Source organism: Harpia harpyja, chromosome 2, assembly GCF_026419915.1.
Source record: "Harpia harpyja isolate bHarHar1 chromosome 2, bHarHar1 primary haplotype, whole genome shotgun sequence".
Taxonomy (NCBI): domain Eukaryota; kingdom Metazoa; phylum Chordata; class Aves; order Accipitriformes; family Accipitridae; genus Harpia; species Harpia harpyja.
In genome coordinates, this window is record NC_068941.1 from 87,554,655 (window position 1) to 87,575,633 (window position 20,979).

At 41.9% G+C, this 20,979-nt stretch overlaps 1 protein-coding gene across 1 annotated transcript in view; it reads right to left on the reverse strand.

Annotated features, from left to right (window-relative positions):
- Window positions 1-1,999: 1,999 nt before the first annotated feature.
- Window positions 2,000-20,979, reverse strand: part of DDRGK1 (DDRGK domain containing 1) — a 43,147-nt gene continuing 24,167 nt past the window's right edge. Inside the window, exons 5-9 of the mRNA XM_052780831.1 lie at window positions 14,418-14,540; window positions 12,172-12,210; window positions 7,533-7,589; window positions 6,051-6,099; window positions 2,000-4,723 (exon numbers count right to left, since the gene is read on the reverse strand). Of these exons, the coding sequence (XP_052636791.1) occupies window positions 4,551-4,723; window positions 6,051-6,099; window positions 7,533-7,589; window positions 12,172-12,210; window positions 14,418-14,540 (441 nt within the window). The 3' untranslated portion in view covers window positions 2,000-4,550. The remainder of the gene's footprint in view (window positions 4,724-6,050; window positions 6,100-7,532; window positions 7,590-12,171; window positions 12,211-14,417; window positions 14,541-20,979) is intronic.

A 20,979-nucleotide genomic window follows, 5' to 3' on the forward strand; every position in this document is an offset into this window, starting at 1 on the left:
TATAAACAGCTAACACTCACTTGTGAAAGTATCTATGATAAACTTCGGTAGGTGTTTACATTTTTAAAATGGTAGATACTCCAAGAAAACACTCGCTGAAGAGCTTTACAAATTTTTACGAATTCAGAACACCCCAAACCTACAGTGCATCCCAGTATTTTACTACTTTACTGTATTTAATATTTTACCAGTATTTTACCGCTGTGACAGAAGGGACCGCGCCGACACACATGAACGTGGTGGCTGGGTTTTGTGCTGGATGCCGTAAAATTTTCCATACGCAGGCGGGGTGGATGGGTGCTCCGGACGAGTCAGGCAGGTTTTGTACCGTCCTGCAGGACTGCGGTTCCCTGCAACGGAGGGTCAGGGCCAGTTTTAAACAGAGGAGAGGAGAGCACCCGGGGTGCCGATGGACCATTCCACCTCTCCGACAGCATCCTCAGCCTCCATCCTCACCCAGGACACTGGGGATACCCCTTGTTTCGGCCACAGCACCCAGGGGTGTCCCCTAATTTAGTGCCAGCGGGGTAACTGCCTTCCCGTTAGGTGTTTCTTCTCATGGGGTATACGAAATGCGAGTTATCACATGACTCTGTCAGTGAAATAATTTTTGGGGCCATGAACACAGATTTAAGAAGCAGCATAGATTTGAATTGCTTCATTTATAAACCATCGAAACAAATGGCCTGAAGTAATTGTATTCAAAGTTTTAAACCGTCATCTTGGACTTTGTAAGTGGATTCCCAGAAAATACCGTTAACGCTCTTTAATAGAGAAATCCGTTACAATTTAATAGTAGTGGCTGTCCCCCAAGGCATAGGGCTTGAACGGGACCTGTGGGTCAGGGCACCAACACCCATTTGTCCTTACCTCCTGTGGGCAATCTAGAAAACCTGAACAAGTGAAACAATTTCTTCAAGGCAGAGCACAGTTTGCTTCCACGTAAATTTTCAGAACAGTCAGAAGCCTACGCGTGTTTTTTGTCACCTAGATTTTTTTCCCTGGCTCACGTAAGTGGCTGGCCTCTCAGTTCACATGCAGTGAAGATCACAAAGTACCCCAAAATGAGGGTGAAATGAGTTTTCCTGAACGCTGATACGATGCAACTGGGCGGAAAGAATGGGAAAGGAAATGGTGGAAGAGGATTACAACAGACTGACCAGCTGCTGGCACAGCTACACGGTCCCATCTTATCCTGGCTGATGTTACATTTGAGAATGCAACACGGTCGAGCCAGATGGCATTAGCTCTTCCGAAGACCACCACCAGACCTGTGCTGCAGTTTCCACACACTAACTCCACAGCCTTAGTAACAGCACAGCCAGGGTCAGGTCCAAAATGCAATATTGGGAATCCCTAGTAGAGAATCATGGATAAAAGCAAGCACAGACCCCCAATATGGAAACACTCCTTCAGAGCCCAAAACAGGAGCTTAGGCAAGTGGCACTTCCGAGACACCTGTATTGTTAGAGCCCTCTAACAGACCACGAATTTGGCTCGCAATAAATACTTTGCTATCACGTTCTTCTGCCTAGCACCTCCTTTAAACTGCAGCTTTTATTCAGTCTTTCTGTGACCTGTCAATGAATCACAAACAACCCTTTTGGCTTTGGCACAGTCCCGTGAAACTCCAATAATGAAATGGTCTGAATTATTTTTGTATTATAAGACATAAATCTTGTCCAAGCTAAGGTACAGAGGTGTCTAAGAGGAGATTGCACACGCCATTCTCAGCAGACAGCTGGCCCATGCTAAAGCGGCAGGGCAGTTTTGTTGGTGCAGTGGTACTGGCTGTGCAGCGCAAGCTTGCTTCTGCTCTGTGGACGTGTTATTTGTTACATTCACAGAAACTGAGTGTACTTTGGAGTGATTTCTGTGGATTTAATGGGATACCTCTGGTCTTTGACTAGCATGCTGGAGTCCATGGCATTGCTGGCTGGCTCCTTTATCTCATAAAATTCTTTAACACATTGAAAAAAATACCTCTAATACAAACCTCTGCAATTCTTTCAATATTGTTTATTACAAGAATAGTTTAGGACAGAACAAAAAAACCATGGCAAAATCAGACTTTGAATGATTAAGAGACTTTACAAGCCTCAAATCTGATGTAATCTCTCTGCTGGTTATTGTTGTGCAACACAGTAATGATGTACCAGTCTTTCACATCAATGTGTGGTGCTGCACTGTAACTCGGCACTCCTGCAGAGTATCGCATTCAGCAGTAGTGCAGAGATTAAAAAGGAAATATGCTTCCTTCCATTGTTTTATTGCTATCTCATCTCACTGATAATGCAGCTTTTAGTCTACTCAAGTTATCTCTAAGTTTGGCAGAGACAAAACTAGCGTATCACCTCTTGCCCTCCCCAGTTACTGTATACCCACATAGATTCTGTTGATTTCAGAAAGCAGAATTAGCATCAGTTAGGCTATTAAAAAAATAAATATTCTTATGCAGGAAATATATTGACCCCTACAATTAATACATTAATAATCATTTACTTGTAACATTAATTGCATGACTCCTAGTGCCTGAACTTTTTTATTTAAAAAAAAAAAACCCAACCCCGAAACATCCAGAATACAAAGGCCATGGGGCTGCGGTGTCTGAAGCCTTCAGACACACTGAGCTGGCTCTCACTTCAAAGGATGAATCATCAGAATCTGGTTGGTATCAGAAGAATTGGCCTGCACAATAAATGAGGCAAGTTAGCCTTTCCCTGGAGGTGTTTCTATCTCTTGGCTACAGAAAAATAACGCAGCTTGGCTGCGAATGAACTTCTTACATTATAGAAACCAAGCAAAACATTTATATAGCAAAGGTTTTCTGAAATGACCTCTGGAAGTTCTCACAACATAGCAAGCACCCTTTCTAGGGTTTCAATATATATTTCAGTAGGGACAAAGACACATTTGCAGTATTTTCTTTTTACTCTATCCTTCCAGTGTTGATACAGAAGACAAAATCTGCAAGTCTTACCCCCATACACCTATTATTCTGAGCTGTATATGTCATTGTCGCAAACTTATACAGCTGTATTGGGTTTGTGTGGCAAGGTTTTGGTAGCAGGGGGGTTACAGGGGTGGCTTCTGTCAGAAGCTGCTAGAAACTTCCCCCATGTCCGACAGAGCCAATGCCAGCCGGCTCCAAGACGGACCCGCTCCCGGCCAAGGCCGAGCCCATCAGCGATAGTGGTAGTGCCTCTGTGATAACATATTTAAGAAAGGAAAAAAAGCTGCACTGGGCACAGAAACAGCAGCCAGAGAGAGCAGTGAGAACATGTGAGAGCACCAGCCCTGCAGACCCCCAGGTCAGTGCAGAAGGAGGGGGAGGAGATGGTCCAGGCGCCGGAGCAGAGATTCCCCTGCAGCCCGTGGGGAAGACCCTGGTGAGGCAGGCTGTCCCCCTGCAGCCCAGGGAGGTCCACGGGGGAGCAGATCTCCACCTGCAGCCCGGGGAGGACCCCACGCCAGAGCAGGGGGATGCCCGAAGGAGGCTGTGACCCCGTGGGAAGCCCGCGCTGGAGCAGACTCCCGGCAGGACCTGTGGCCCCGTGGAGAGAGGAGCCCATGCTGGAGCAGGTTTGCTGGCAGGACTTGTGACCCCGTGGGGGACCCACGCTGGAGCAGTTCGTGAAGAACTGCAGCCTGTGGGAAGGACCCACGTTGGAGAAATTCGTGAAGGACTGTCTCCCATGGGAGGGACCCCACGCTGGAACAGGGGAAGAGTGTGATGAGTCCTGCCCCTGAAGAGGATGAAGTGGCAGAGACAATGTGTGATGAACTGACCATAACCCTCACTCCCCATCCCTCTGCGCCGCTGGCAGGGGGTAGGTAGAGAATCCAGGAGTGAAGCTGTGCCCGGGAAGAAGGGAGGTGTGGAAGAAAGGTGTTTTGAGATTTAGTTTTATTTCTCATTACCCTACTCTGGTTGATTGGGAATAAATTAAGTTAATTTTCCCCAAGTTGAGTCTGTTTTGCCCGTGACGGTAATTGGTTGAGTGATGTCTCCCTGTCCTTATCTTGACCCACAAGCCCTTTGCTATATTTTCTCTTCCCTATCCAGCTGAGGGGGGGGGGCGCAGTGATAGAATGGCTTTGGTGGGCACCGGTGTCCAGCCAGGGTTAACCCACCACAACAGCTCTGTAAGTGCAGAGCAAGCCTGGAGAATTCTGAATGCAATTAAAACCAAATATATTTGAAACAGACATCAGAATCTGGAAACAATAAGAAGTTTGGGTATAGCCACATAAGACTGACTGCCAAGATAAAGTAAACATTTATAAATTACTGGTATTCCTGGGGTACAGGAGCATTTTAGCCCCAAGTTCTTAGCTAGCCTCTATTGTACAAACGGCTGTCTTATTTTATACCAGCTCTAACAGAATGAAAAGCAAAACTTTTGATCAAGTCTTGCAGCTGATGCTTAAAAAGAGCATCCTATCTTCAAGCACCATGAATGGACTAGAGGAGTTCTTGTTTGTTTTTAATTACGTGGCTTATTCGTTAAAAGGTTAAACTCCTGCTGTATTTTTCTCACGCCACAATTTCATGCCACAGTTGGAGCAACAGCTTGGCTGTCAGGCTGGAGGTTGATCAGGGAATTGCTTGCTTGGGCCAGCTCTGCGATGGAGACTCGTCCTCTCTGTTTGATATACTGAGCCACAGCAGCCATCTCCTCTGGAGTGATGTAGATGAACTTTCCTCTGTCATCAATCACACCTACAGGGAGAAAGAAAGGACCTTGAAGTCAGCACTTTGGCTCTTCTCACTTCCCAACAGACATCAGTCACTTCTTTTGGAAGGGACGTTCAAACTGCTGAGGCTGCATTTCATATCTAGGGCAGGCAGAATGTGCTAGCAGTCAGGCTTTTATCTCCTCTCTACTGTTGGGTCTTTGAGCAGGGCTACGACAATAGCCGAGTGCCTTGGTAAGACTAATTTTGTTCAAAGTAACACATTCTTTTCATTGTGCGCAGCTAGCTGGGAGTACCACAGCAGCTACTTCAGGTACAAAGTTTTGGTGCCGATGTTCTGGGCCCAGGCAGCTGGTGGAGAATGGCACAGCAGCAGGAGGGTCCAGGAGGTGATTCAGAGCTCCCATGGGGCCCAGTGCAGCCATTCCAACTTACCCTCTAAAAGGGAATGAAGCTCAATTTCCATATTTCAAGTTGCTCCATCAAGAGTGAGAATAGATCTCTCTGTTCTTAACATGTTACAGGATGAAATGCAAGGCAGAGAGCCTCACTGGCATGCCTTTTAGGCCACAGACACAGCCAGGACAGTACACATCCTTATGCTTTGATTCAGAGTACTTTTAGGTCATTTGAATGGGTATCCATATGTACCCAGCAAGATAGCTGTTCCCTAGCCACGACCACAGCATCTGGTCAATAAATGTTTGCATTGGCACCTTCCCCTACTTCATCCTCGGAAAGAAAAAGACTGCCCAGCAGTAACACAGACTTGTTCAGACAGGGAACTACCTACATGCTCAATCTCTGCTTACATTCCAACTTTGATTATGTGGGTACATGGCTAGGAACAAGCACTTCACTTACTACAGCATCCTGGAGTGCTCTGGGATATTTGCTTCTCCCACAGCATGCCGTACCCCAGTCCTGGCTTTAGCCACAGCACCTTTAAAACAGGCTTGCAAACTACCCCAAAACATCCAAGTGATTCTTTCAAATTCAGATTTCAGAAGACATCATTTGCAGTTGGCTGCTCAGCAGCCCCTAAAGGCCTTCAGCAGGGCTCAATCAACATGCAGAGGCTTTGTGCTGATTCCTAAACTGTTGAGGACATTCACCCCCAACTTCTGTGTAATGTATCATAGAAGCAATCACATCCCATAGTGCTTTAAACAGTAGTTTCACGGCAGCTGAAAGAGGGATAATAAAAATATCTATTTATCAAGTCCTACTAGGATCCTCTACAGCTTAAAACAGAAATTACACTGGAAGTCTCTCTCTACCATAGTGAAGGCATTTTCTGCACCAGCTATTCACCAGCTACAATAAAGTCTCCTTTGTGTTTTGGCTGTCACCTGTTAGAGTGCCATCTGCCATCAGGTCCTGGATTCTGTTAATTGCATCCTGTTCAGAAGAGAAAAAGGAATAACAAACTGATCAAGAGGGAGGCAAAAAACATTTCACATGTTCAGATAAACTACAGATAGAGGCTTACATTTAATTCCTCAGTGTTAAAACTTCAGTGAAGGATACACATCAGTACTTCCACACAGACAGATGCAACAAGCCATTTTGTCTTAGAAGGATGAAGTAAGTTTCTGCATTTTGGGGTGTCCAAATAACTTCCCTACCCAAAAAAAGAGTCTTTTATTGCAAAGTTACCTGGCTGTTTCAAGGAACAGGGGATGGTTATAGAAATCTTCCAAGGGAAAGGCTGTATAGTGCCAATGCAACACGCAAGTTCCATGCAGTACACCGAGGTACTTCTCCAAGAACCTGGCTACACTCAATACATTCCAGAGCTTTTTATATTTTTTTCCTGCTCCATTTAAGAGGAAACCTCTTTTACCAATCCAAAGCAACAACTTGTTGAATTTATTGCTGGATTAACTCTATAGTTACTCCAAGTATGCAGTTCCAATACACTTTAAGCTAGTATCTAAGCCTTGGTTTCCACAGTTCTGCCTCTCTCCCTTTCTTGTATTTATGTGACTGTAGAAGAAAATTGTAGTTTAGATTTCAACCAGATAAATTCCCTTAACTGACTCACTGCATGCTTAAATGAAGTTCTGGTTTAAGAGAGAGGCAGAGGCACAGCAGCTTGGACTTACAGCAGTGCAAGCTTCTGTGAAGGGGCGCCCCAAGATTGGATTAGGTACAGAACAACAGAAGACATTGGTCACTTTGAAATATATGTCAAATGTGCTCAAATTAGAATAAACCAAGCCACAACTGCTCTTCAGAGTCAAAACACAAAATATTTAAAGAACAGAAAGAGGACAGAGGAGAAAAAAAAAAAAGTACAGATCTCACACCATGAGCTAGCTCACTTTGACAGTCTTCTATGGTGCTGAGAGGGACAATATCCTTAAGTAAGGCACCAGAAGGTACAAATTCTTTAATGCTTGAAGAATACACAAGCAATTGGAGCAAAACAGCTCATCTATTGATTGTCTGCAAACATAACAACATTGTCTAATCATGCAGGCAGCATCTGAATTTGCTTCTAGCTTTGCTTTTGATTCCCAAGTACCCTGAACTGCTCTATTACTAGATTTGCAAACACTATGGGATCCATTAGCCAACAGGCAGCTGTGCAAGAGGCAGACTGAGCACTTTTCACTGAAACAATCCTGTAAGCCAACAATCCTTCACGGGCTGGATGCTACTTTAATGAATGGCCACATTTTAGGGCTGATTTTGCTGAAAATCACCAAAGTGCAAGCATTTTCAGTAACACCAAGACACTTGCATAAATGTTACCCTTATTTACTCACTGTCTCTCCTGTCATTTTAAACTCATTTCTTGTACTTGCACGCCAAAAGTTAGTACTTACCTGTGTTCGTAAACCCAAATGTGAAGCCAAGTCCTCCAGCTGGATTACCTTTGTTTTCTAGGGAAACAAACAAGAGTTACATGCAGTTGATGAATTAGAGGCTAAGCCTGTTTCTTTATCTTTCAAATAAAAAATGCATTTAATAGACAAAGCAGAACCTGTCATTCTACCTAACTTTTCCTAGTAAGCACTTTTCTCTGATGAAAACCTCTAACTTAAGTTACTTAAACCAGTCTGCTCTGTGGAAAGACTGGATGCTCTGACCCACTTAAGTGAAGGCTCAAATTACACTTGCCAGCGTCCATCCTGAACCTTTTCTTATGTTAGGAGGACAGGATGAGCAAAAGCACAATAAACAGCCATGGCTCTCTTCTCCCTGCCACCTGAGTTTCTTAACTGCTACCTCTAATTTCCAGTATGCTTTAGCAAGATCCCTTTTTGTCTGAGAGATGTTTCAAAGTACTTTTTAAAACGATCACTGGTATATATCAGTGCATGCATAAAAATCCAGACAAGACTGGCAGCATTAAGTCCTTTAGTCTGTTTTACTAATGTCATGTGTATTAATGCCATAATAATCTTCCTAAGCAAGTGAACACCTTATTAAAATTGTCAGTGCTGGAAGCATACTGCTAGTGCAGTCCTGCGCAGGCAGCACGATGATCTCCGAGAACAAAGGCAGAAGCAGGAACTGCAAATTTTCATTTTGCTTTTGAAAGAGATTCTTACTGCAGCCTTTCTCGGTCAGGATGCAGTCACCACTGCTCACATCTGGTTTTATGCTTCTCTGTAGCTCCAGAGAATTACAGAGAGAACACCTGGTGCACTCATCTGGAGCTACTTGGTTCCTGTTTTCTTATCTGCAAAAGTTTTAGAAAGTCATCTGTTTAGATGCAGTAAAAGGATGCACTGTTTTTATGGAATTTGGAAAATACAAAACTTTTGAAAACTGTTCAGTTAACATACTGGACTACATTCCTAACAGCCACATATGTACAGCCACAAGAGCTACATCTACATTATCAGATGCAATACTTCAAACAATAAATGCATTTGTTTCTGATCTTGAAAGTACACTGGAAGGACACTGAAGAAATAGAGAGAGGCTGAAACAGATGAATCTTTTTCATTAATAAAATCAGACAAAAAGAGCCACGCACAGACTCAGTAGTGAAGTTCGATGCAGCCAAGCTAGAGAACTGAATACCATGGACTGAACACATGGAATTGGAACCAGTCCATGGAATTCAGTTCTCAGAGCTGGGAACTGCCAAGATTCGTCACATCTTCTTTTAAAAGGACGGGTGGGGGGGGTGCAAAGCCACATAAACAAGAAAAACAGGATTTAAACCTTCACTTAAAGATATTCACCCTCAATGACCAAGTTTAGTGGAAGATTTCCAAGATGGATCCTGCTGTGAGTAAGAGCCCAGAGGGTGGGGTGGAATTAGGATGCATTCCCCACACACACTCTGAAATATAATGACATTGTGAGGTCCCAATTGAACAAAACACTTCACCACATGCTTCACGTTTTAGAGACAGGCTTAACTTTCATAGAACAACATACACACATCCACATTTTACTGAATTAATTGAATTTTAGGTAGGATTCTGCTGCTGTCCTCAGCAAGGGATGAAACAGAGCAAGAGCTCTCAGGATTAAGATGAGTAGGATTTTTTTTTCCTTATCTTGTAAGCATCATTTTTCTTAAAGGAAAAACAGGAAGGGGTAAAGCCTCCGAGTCCTTTGCTATCCCTTTCAAATGTAGTTTGCTGTTTCAGTTCACTGGCTGTAATTCAGATGCATTCAATGATACACTGTCAAGCTGGGTGAGAACAGTTTGATGGACAAAGTGCAGGCTCATATTTCCCTGGGCCAAAGAGCTAGTGCTCCACAGCAAGGGAACTGCTCAGCCACTCTATAACCTCCACCCACTCCATTATTAATTTTTTGAAGTGCTCAGAGAGCCCACAGACCTGGTTTGTAAGGTGTGTCATGCAGCTACAGCACCGCTAAGGAAAACCATAAGGCTCCCATTAAGAATTGGCTATTCTGCTCCTCCGAGAGCAAAGCAGTCAAGTCTGTAACTTGAGGACTGGCCACTGTAAGAAGCAAACACACAGGACGGCTCCGGCAGCAGAGACAATACCACAGCCTGAGGTGTGAGGTGGTGACATTGCAGCAGTCAGATGGAGGTTGAGGGGTTATTATGAAAGCCTCAAAGGAAGGGAGATGCTCAGCTTTCAGAAAAGCAGAACTGGGGGGCAACAATCCTTTTGATACCTTTAAGAAAAATCCCATTTAAAACAATCCCGTGAGGCAGAGCTGGAGAAAAGAGGCTACATTTTATTTCAAACAGCCTTAGGAATGAAGCATGGGGTGAGCTATCTCCAGTCAGTTACACCAGTAAAATAAGTTATTCAACAGAAGAGCTAAATTAAATTTTATTTTTTAAAAATGCCAATTGCTCTTTTAATTTATATGTTTTTCAGACCGCTACTAGCAGCTTAGCACTGCTTCTTGATGCAAGTCAACAGTTTCTGTGAATAGAACAGAAGATGAGGGCAATACATAATCTATATATTAAGCATACTTTCAAGATTTAAAAAAAAAACAACTAAAACTTGTAAAAGAAAGCAATGCCCCCGTTCTGCAACTCATCTCTACATAGGAAATCAGGTGTTGAAACACTTCTGAATTAGGTTTTCAGCCTGTGCTTAATTTCTCTGACGTCAAGTAGAAGTGACTAATATAAAACTATACATATGTGCTTAAACACCGAACTGAGAGTTTGTGACTAATCCGTTCCATCCATCACAACCACCAGAGCAACGTGCAGAATCAGACCCTACTTGGAAGCCCTCCCAACTGTAGCAGAAGATTCCAAGGGACATTGAAATATGCTATTGTTCTACCTAATGTTATTGATAAACAAGCTGCCCTAGGATAAAGAACAGCACATTTTCCTTAATTCACAGCTTGGCTGTATCTTGAAAGCCTCAGATGGGAACGGGTGAACTGGGATCACACTGTACCATGTAGTCCATTTCCGCAGATAGTAATTGAAACAGAGGGTGGTCTTAACAGTCATGGCCATTTCAAACTTCCCTCCCTTTCAAAGAAATCTCTCTGGCTTCTGTGGAAAACAGAATATTGAAATCGCTGCATGGCTGCAAAATGAAACAAGCCATTTGATGGTTCATCATCATGCCATGGTTTTACTTAGGCTCTTTAAACATGGCACCCATAGCTTTTCCAATCTATTCTCAGCTGTGTCATCTGCTTTTGGCGGTGCTTCTGATCAGAGTTGACTGGCTTATGCTGGGGACTTGGTTACTGAACAGGGGCTATTTTCGTTTAGGTTTCAGCAATGAAGATATGTCCTAACTCTGAGTGCTACTAGCTTAGACATTTCCAGATTACCCCCAGAGATCAGGCTGATCAGAAAGCACTTGACAGATGCAAACCTAGCAGCCTCTCTCACTGTGGCCCGATGGCAATGGGATAAACCACCAAAAGTGCCAGTGACACAGAAGGCAGAGAGCGGCACAGCAAAAGATGCTTGCACCTTAGACTCTGGAATGATCGAGCCATTGTTCAGACTTACATGGCAATCAAACTGACTTCTTGGGGAGAGTTACCCATGAGACAAATCTGTTAAGTCCAGGGTTTTGCTGGGATAATGGACATGCAAAACTGGCCCAGAGTGGGTGATTCTGGATTAACAAAACGATTAGGAGGTCGCTAAGCATGCAAGCGATTTGCTTACTAATGAAGCCTTTCACACACATGCCATACATTGCCAGAGAAGAGTCCAGTTTCCAGTAAAGGAGAAAAGAGATTAATTAGGACAAAAGATTTGCATACTTTTGTTAGAGTAAGAGTAGAAAAATGCATTTGACCATTATACCAATAGTGGAGAAATAAGCATTTGTCCTTACAGATCAAAAGTGGAAATCCTCATGAACACACCACAGGTTTTAAATAACCAACCATACAATATCATGAAAGGAAGAATAACACACCCTATTAAAAACAAGTCATCTTCTTAAATATCCCATCCAAACATTAAGACAGCATTGCAAATTGCATGGATAAAAACCAGAAAAGAAATCGCATGAGAAGTTGGATTGACCTTTACAAGGCCAGTGTTTCAGGCACAAACACATCCTGCACAGCAGACCACATGCTGGTACAGCAATTCTCATTCATGCTGAGCTGCGATGTAGAGATTGTTTTCTAAATCAGTAGCTGATGTTCACAAACAAAAAGCCTGAGTGTCCCAAAGCCCAATCAACAGCAAACATTGCTCTTGATAAATTCTAAGGGTGATCCACCAGGCCCAGAGTTTATAATGCCTATCCTTAGGAAAGAGGGTAACAGCTACAATCCTGACCCAAAAAGCCAAGACAATGCTATAATTACAAACCATTTTAACAATGATAGACATGCTCATGCATGGTTAAGTAAATAATGCAGACTTTATCTAAGGTATCACTTTTGTCACTTGTTGAATACTTAAGTAAATCAAAGAGGAAGTAAAGATTTCCCTTCTTTCTGCAACTCAGCTCAGACAAAGGTATTTTACACAATCTAACAAGTATGCAAGGAGGAGAAAGACCAACAGTAGCTTACCTTAACATATTGGAGAAATTCCATTAGAAAGCTGCGAGACTGGATACAGCAAGGGAAACAACTGTTATTTTAAATTCACAAACATTAAATGCATCGCAAACTTGCTGAGTACAAATATTACAAAAGTGTTTAGCTTGCATACTTCTGAAATTTTAAACATACATGCTGACTGAGATTTTGAACTGGAAAAAAAATCTATATCTATTTATATTTAATCTTAACTAGGAATTTATGATAGGTGTTTTCTAAGACAGAATATGGCTCAAGTACAATTTGTGTTTAAGTGTTTTCTGAAGGGAAATCTTTGAATCTTTTATTCGTCACATCGTACATACCCTGAAATAACCACATCTGGGTGAGTTTGTGCATTGCGTATTAAGTTACATATACACACTGAAGACATTTTGTACAGAGGTAAAGTACAGAGTGATTCAGGAGACAGCTAGCTCATGCAGATGGTCAAGTGTAGCACACAGCTGCGCAACACATGTGGAAGCTCGAGCTGTTTTCAAAGCTATGCACCTGAAATCCGGCATTTTAATGTAAGCAGCTCAATTTTCAAAGGCAATGCAAACAATGTGCATTTAAGTTAACAGGAGATCAAGTTACTCTGCAACCCTGGAAATCAATCAGCCTTAATTAACTGCTTAGCTCTGGACTCAGGACCTTAATTTTCAGCATGAGTTTCAGCACACTAGCCTCAACAACACATGGCAGGGTCAGCTATTGTTACAGGATACTAAAATGCTTCAGTACATTATCCACTACAAGGCAGAAGGGTGGCTTGCCATTTCTGCAAAGCTGGTGTCTCCAAATAACTATGTACCCGTGATTGTTTCTGAAGATGACTTTCAAACCACCTAGTATTAAAGTTCTAACTCCCCACCCCTACCAAAGATATCTTATATTGAGATCCAGGCATCATCAAGTGCCTGCCAAGCTCTTTTGAGTGAGGACCACCTTTCTCTGTTCCTACATAGAGCAAGATTAATTTCTCCCTGACAGGCAGCTGTAGGAACACAGAGAATAAACACATTCTAGCTTTAAAGGGTGTCTAAAGTGGAACAATTTAATATTTAGGCATAATCTGATCTTCTAACAGGATAGGCACACGTTTTTGAAGGAACTTTCAATAGAAAGTATGCATTTTGCTGTTCTCTACACCTTAGGAAATTCCCCATCACCAGATACAACTTTTCTTAGTGTTAATCCTGGCAGAATGGAGGAATTTATCTTAATGGGAAGGGGTCCATAGTGAGAACTTGTGTCTAATGTCAAGTGGTATTGATGCATTACAAGCTCCTCAGCCCAAAGCCACCCTTGGTCACGCTAAAGGCAAATCCATTCAACAGGGTCACTTTAGCAGAGGAGCAAATGCACACATGCCCTGAAAAAAAAAAGCCTTATCGTGACTTGCATTGGACAGCTCAAATTTGGCAGCTACAACCCAAGAGCAATTTCAGCACTTGATAGCAATTAAAATGAGTCTAACAGGTTTTCAGCAGACAGAATAAGAATGCTGCCTCCCACAACAGTGGAACTTTTTCAAGTTTGCTGTCCTATCATGTCAAGTATCACATTTCAACCACCATCCCCAGCAGCGCATCTGCAGGCAGCCACAGGAGGAGCATGCTAGAACGTTATGCACAAGTTTGAAATACTATCAACCATAGCAATCATTTGCAACACTGAACGCACAGTTTTCCAGCGTACAACCCACAAGCACCTAGGTTGTGTCCCATGAATTCTCTTAACAGAAGCCTTAAGACAACAGCTTGGTTTTTCATTTGATTACACAGCAGCTCCGTTGGTCTAGAAAATAAAAACAAAGCCAAGCAATTCCCCCCAAGATACGTGGGCACTACTAAACTCCAAATTTAGCCTTACTTTCATCTGGCCCACTGTATACGGCTAGGGCAGAGCTGACAACAGTAAAAGACTATCTGAATTCCAGAATGAGTTTTATTTCAGTCCTTACACGAAGGGAGGAAAGAACTCATTTCCAGTAATATGCATTTGCCTTAGCATTCTAAATTAACTCGTAGGAGTCTGGTATGAGGAACTGTAGCATTCCTCAGGAAATACTCCAGGTTAACCTGTGCCATATACACAATTTAGTTTTTACAAGCAAAAACATTTGGCTGACTCCTACTTTCAAGTTCATTTTACTCGAGACAGAATGCAGTAAGGGCAACCTGAGTCTAACAAAGATAAAGGGAACTGCGGTAACTGCCTCACATACATACCTCTTCCTCTGTCATTGATTCTTCAACCCCTTCCTCTTCAACTACAAAACTCTCCTTCAGCTTCAGGTATTCTTCATACTCTCTCTTCTCCTCTTCTTCCTTTGCTTTCCTTTTTTCCTCCTCCTGGACAGAAAAGATGACAAGTGGTCAGTTTGCTCCTCCCCAAACCAGGTTTAGTTTTAAGTAAAGTACATCGTCTTTATCTGCAGTCTGGTTTTACTAGGACAGACAGCAGATAAAAAGTTTCTAAAATGAGCCTAAGTTCTCCCTTGATGGCATCATTAATTTCACAAGCCACCCTTAAGGTAGTAACCATCTCACATGGTAGTGTAAGCTTGCACACAATACACCTAGGCTAACAGATCCTAACAGATCTGACACAGGAGAGAAAACCACTCTTATATAGCAACCTGCTTGCTTAATTTGCATGAATATGTTTCTTCTGCAGATCCCATGACAGGAAGTCCCTGCCCCTAACTGTACTTTGATGCAACATCCACATTTTCAGTAACTGGCTCCAATTCTGCTTTGGCATGCACTAGCATACATTGGGAGTGATCAAAGAATAGTGGAGTTACACTGGTGTCCATCTGTGTATGAGAAGAAGCTGGCCTGTAAAAGAGTTTCAAGTAAAATCTCTTAAGACATACAAGCAAACTTATATCTACATGGAATGTAAAGAACTGTATAAAGTATTTTAGGCATAGGAGACAAGGTATGATTGTACTAAAAGAAGTTTTTTACTGTTTGATTGTTAACCAAAACCTACAGGCTCTGCTTTTAGTTATTTGCAATAAAAATACTTTCACTTACCTACCCTGAAAGAAACATTAAAGTCTTAAAAAAACCCAACAAAACATGCTGACCCAGAAAACTCCAAGCCCGACATCAGTGAAATGGTGATGCGTACTAGGTTATGTACAACAGTCGCACATTCACAAAGCACAACTGTGATTAAAAGTTTTGCAATGTGACAGATTACTTTAAAAATGTTTCAAATAAGAAGGGTTTTTTACTCGGAGCTCATAAATTTGCACCTTTCCATGATTTTCTTTTAAAATTTGTTTTGCTCTTCTCCAGAACACTTTACACATGTCACTTCACACAGAAGAAAAATGTTTCCTTACAGAATGGTTTCTTCCACAGAGAAATTTATGTTTGTACAGCATCTGGTACAATGAGGTTCCAATTTGACTGGCCTCTGGCTGCTATCACATTGCAAAGGCTTGATTAAAACTTAGGAAGATGAGTTCTTCAAATTTCAGTGACAATCTCAGGGCATTCCTTTACTATTAGCACAGGAATTGATCTCTTAAAGAACAATTATATTGATTTCTAAATGTTTGCCATGCTACATCTTTGACACTAATATGGTAATTGCTTCCTCAAATGGCTGGAAAGCAAACACTCATTCCATTAAAACAGGAAGAGGCAGGAACAGGTCATTAAGTATATTGAAAAATGTCCATATTAAAAAAGATGCCATGTAAGGCCAAAACCAGCAAGAGACCAGAAATGGGGATGGGAGGGTTGCCCTTCAATAAAAACCAAAGAGAAAGTGTATTTGTTCCCAATCGTTTTTAATCAGACTCCGAGAAAGTCATGAGAAGGAATGCTACCAACATGCAAGTATGAGAAAAACAGGGCTGAAAGGATCTTACTGTATGTTCAAAGTCAAAACCATTTCTTTAACCGCTATCTCATGAAAAAAACTACAGATCTGAGGAAGCTCTTGAGACAAAACAAGACCGTTTTCTGGGTCATTCATCACCATAATGATTATTAGCAAAGCACAACAGTAGAGTTTTTTTCCTTATAGGCACTACAGGTGCCAAGAACAACATAACCACATTTCATTTGGAAGTGACAGCAATTGTTCTTTTCTTGTAAGTATATTAAATTTAATATTGATCCTGGAAATCAAGAATAAGGTTCTTCCCCTGGTCTATTACAGAGGGTGTAATTCAACAGGATTTGAAATGGGACAAAAAAATAATCACAAAACCTGAAAATTACTTTGGCAAATAATTTCTAGATGGTTCTACAGAAAAAAAAAAAAAGATCAGAGGACAGTGTCCCATTTATAACTGAGAGCAACAATAACTAAGAAATATTTTCCTGTTTCTGGAAGGTCTAACAACAAATGACCAAGATTCGTTCTTGTCTTCCTTACCTACTTGAAGAACAGTACCTTCAATTTTATTAAAGCATACCAGCATATTACTATCAGTACTTTCACTTCCAAGACATGCAGAAAAGCATCTCTACTGTGAGACTGGCAAAGCACTCAGCTACCAGTCCTTCTTTTGCGGTCTCCTTAAAAGCCAATGTGATTTTGTTTTCCAGATCCTAAATTTTGATGCTATGATTAGCAGAGCATTTCCAGGTGGTCTGAGCCAATGCTTTGGTAGCTAAAGTGTGTCAGCCCTCAAAGCCTAATGTTTCCTGGTGGTTGTAGCCTCCTCCATAACACTAAGTATTTCCAGAAGCTTTTATCATCTAATAACTAAAAATCCCAGCCACTTCCTGCACAGTCTCACATGCTTTACTACCTAAATTCACCTATGATTCAATCTGTAGAAAAAGAAGGATTTAGCCAAACTGTAAACTGGTTCAAAGCCAAGAGGAGAGATGACTGCACAACTGCACTGGGAGAAGCAACCAGCAATAGCAGTGGAAGCTGACCAGGGGGAACCCTAGCAAAGTCAGGCTGTCTGTTAACGCTTATCCTCAGCTATTTTTTTTTTTCACCATCACACTAGCACTCTTCTTTCACATGCCCAAGTCATGCAGCAGTTGCACGGTAGATGCAGGGTCAAATTTAGGCTGGCTGCATTCCCACAAAAAACAGTCTGTCTGTATGCATAACCCACACACAGAAACACTCTCAGCACCCCAGGGTATACAAATGAAACAGAGCTCAGTACTTGCTTCATGCAAGTCATACAGGGGGCACTCAGCTCAAATATAAATTTAAAAACCCCACGTCTTTGTTAGCCAGGTTTCTTTGCCCCTCCCCATAATGATCTCATTAACTGCTGTGGAGTTAAGTGGTAAAGCATGTGGCTCAGAGGAGAGATAATAGCTGGGCCACCTCCCTTCAACGATGGGTGGGGTGGTGGGGAAATCCCAGCATCATGGAAATTTGGTAACTGCAGATGCTCACCTTCAGCTGCCTGCCTTTTTTTTTTTTTTTTTCCAAGCAGGTTTGCTTCTCTCTTCATTCACCTAAACGTTACCCAAACTGGGGGTTTGCTACAGTGTAAAGATTTCTTTTTGATCTGTTTACTACACTGCATGTGAAGAACACTCTCCCAACTTTGATCATGTCTTTATTGAAAAAAAAAAAAATTTAATCACTCAAACCTTGCTTCCTTCTCTCCTTTTTCTGACAAAATGTCCATGTTATCACTGCTGGATTGACTCTATCTCTGCATGCTTACTATGAGTCCCACGTGCCACCTTGTGTGGCAGAGACCCAAGAGCTTCCAGAGCTCCGTGCAGTCTGGGGATCTCCAGCACTCTGGGAGACACTTTCCAACACCCTTACTCCTTCCTGTACTGGATCTGGTCAGCACCGACTTCCCGCTGCACCCAGTCCTTCCACTGCTCTCCAGGCTCCCTCCATCCCACCTGCCCACCAAGAACCTGGATTTGCTGTGAGGCTTCTTTCAGATCATTACCTTCTGTTCACCTCTTACCTTGATCACAATGTATTTCCACAACATCAAAAACATTAATGGTGCCAACTGCACAAGAGCCCAATCTTTTACCAGGTGAAACCCACAGCATCTTGACATCTCTTTTAGACTTAGAGCTGGAAGCAGACCTTGACTCTTGGGATCACAGATGCCTCTGGAGTCCTGGGATGCTGCCTGAGTAACTGCACTGTTCTGGCTGGTTGACAGATTACAGCCTTTGAAGGTTTATCATGCATTACTATTTTTAGCAAAGGGTGAGGACCCTTACAGTACTGTCCAGCAAGAAGATATTGAACCACCGTTTCTAGCTTTCCTTGCAGTAACCCATTTAAGGTGACACTGAGACTAAGCGATATTGGCCTATAGAGTAAGTAGCTTTTCCGAGAGCTTTGCCTAAGCAGCTTTCCTGGATAGGAAACTGCTAGTTGTGTGCTGTGCCAACTCTCCTCCAAATCAGATAAAGGGCCAACTTGCTGACAAACAAATCATTTATAGACAGCTTATTCCACTGCTAAGTGGAAGAGATCTCATTGCTAGTGAGGAAGGTAGAGCAAATGCTGGGCTCTCTTCAACGCCCCCCCTGCTACCAGTCGTTCCTTGTTTGTGGCTGTTCTCTTAACATGCAGAATGAGGAAAAGCATACTGGTTCCTATGCCAAATCCTTGGAGGTTCACGGACCAAAGAAAGCCTCCTTGTATAACATCCAGTTTTTGTGCTGTTAGTGCAGGTTCTGCAGGAAGTGAAAAGGGACTTTACAAGTAAATAATTTGGCACAGAGCAGATGGATCTCTGGGATTCCTCCCCCCTCACTGTTTAGACACAACATAAAAAAAATACCTTTAGTAAGACAGAATAAGTGTTCTTACCAGTCCTCATCCCCTCAAAATTGGAGTAGAATGAGTTTTCTGCAAGCTTTTCAACTTGTACTTCCTTAGGAGAAATTAATTTTCAGGAAAGTATACATGCTTGAAAACTGATGCTTAAACTGAAACTATGTAGTAGTCTCTGTCAACCTTCAGAGATGCACTGTTTATGTATGAATAGTGGATATAAATGCCAAACAGATAATGAAAAGCTCTGCTGAGCAGCACGCAAATCTCTATGTTCGCGTAATGCAACACATAATAAAATAACTCAACAATCAACATTTTAAAACTTGGTGCCTATTCTTACATGATCAAATATCAAATCAAAGAGCCAAAACTTTAGGGTCTTAGTTCTCAAAAGCTTCAACAGGACCCTTGGGATCACTAACCGATCCTCCATTTCTATAGCTTTGAAGATCCAGACCATTTTTATTTAGGCACTTAAATGCAAAACTGAAAGCCTAAATGAAATTGTCCTAGTTTGGAAACTTTGGGCACAGCTATACTCCAGCAATACAGATCTTGTTTTAATGTAACAGTGACCAAACGCCAGTCCCCACTCCTGCTCTAGCCTTTTGTTTCACAACAGTTAAAAGCTCACTCACTGGAAGACTGGTAGTTTGTCTACTGTATCAAGCTATGTTTCCAGAGCAGTCCACTCCGCAATGGATTTACAGCAACGTGCTCTGTTCAACACTCCATTTCAGTACAGAAGAGTGATAGCTATGAGCCCTGCATCTGCACAAGCAGTTTCCTTAGCATGGCAGAGCTAGGCTGAGGGAGTAAAATCTACAAAAATCCCTGTGCACAGGAAAAAAAAAAAAGCTCTTATGTGAGCAATGTGCAAGGCTTTGTATGAAGACACTGTTTTGCAACATCAGAGGAAGTTCGCTCTCATTGATAAGGTGTCGGTTGGTAAACCATCTCACCACTAAAAAACTCCAAGAGTGAAAGGGAAATCCCCAGGGTAAAGCAGAGCTGAAGCAAATGCCAATTATAAAGGAGCTTCCTCACATGCATAGCCAATCAGGTCATCAGAACACTGGAAAGGAAACTTGAATTTAAAAATATATTATCTGGTTTGCAACACCGAAGCCAAGGGGCAACCACATTTTATTTATATGTGCATACAAATATATTTAAATAGAAGCAGGGGGGTATTTTTCTCAAGAATATGCAAGATTTTAGGCCCCATAACTCCCTTGAAGGTACAGTTCCCACTTGTAGTATAGCACTGTGTAGAGTTGCCCAAAAATAATTGGAGAGAGATATCAATTTGCTTATAAAACAAAGTGGGTTTTCATCTGACTCAAGAATTCATTATTTCCACTACACTCCACATCTCAAACTACTTGAGAGGGGTGTGTATGAAAGGCTTAACAGCCCAGTGACTTTATCAAAGATCAACACTGGGGAATTTCTAGATCTGCACACAGCAACATGATTTTCTATCCTCCTGAATTTGTCTTCCCTCATCATCTGACAAACTCTTAGATGGTATTTAATGGCGCAGGAATCACCTATTGCTGTTGACTAGGATTCAGCTATTAGTTTAAGCCTGTAGCTGAAACATTGAAAAGAAACGCAAAGCCAACGTCAGTGTTCACAGAAGTTAGCACAATTTTGGTAGCACTTCTTGGGAGAGAAACTGAAAAAAAAAGGTTCAACTGAAATTTATCTAACAAAGATGGTTGCATTTGTTTGGAGACTACTGCTCATAACTTAATCTCTCCTGTAAATACAGTAATTAAATTTATTTTCAATTAAATTAAATAAACCAAAGGCACCAAATTTATGAGTTAAAATCTTTGAATATGCAGCAAGTGAAACAATAAACAATTCATGCAGTTATGTCACTACTTTTCCTGGAGGCAGTAAGCCTTCATCAGTGGTCTTAATACCTTTCTTGTACTGCAGAAGAAAGAAATAAAAACTAACAGACTTGCCACTGTCACTATACCTGCAGAAATACTCTGATGTACTGGAAAAGGAAGG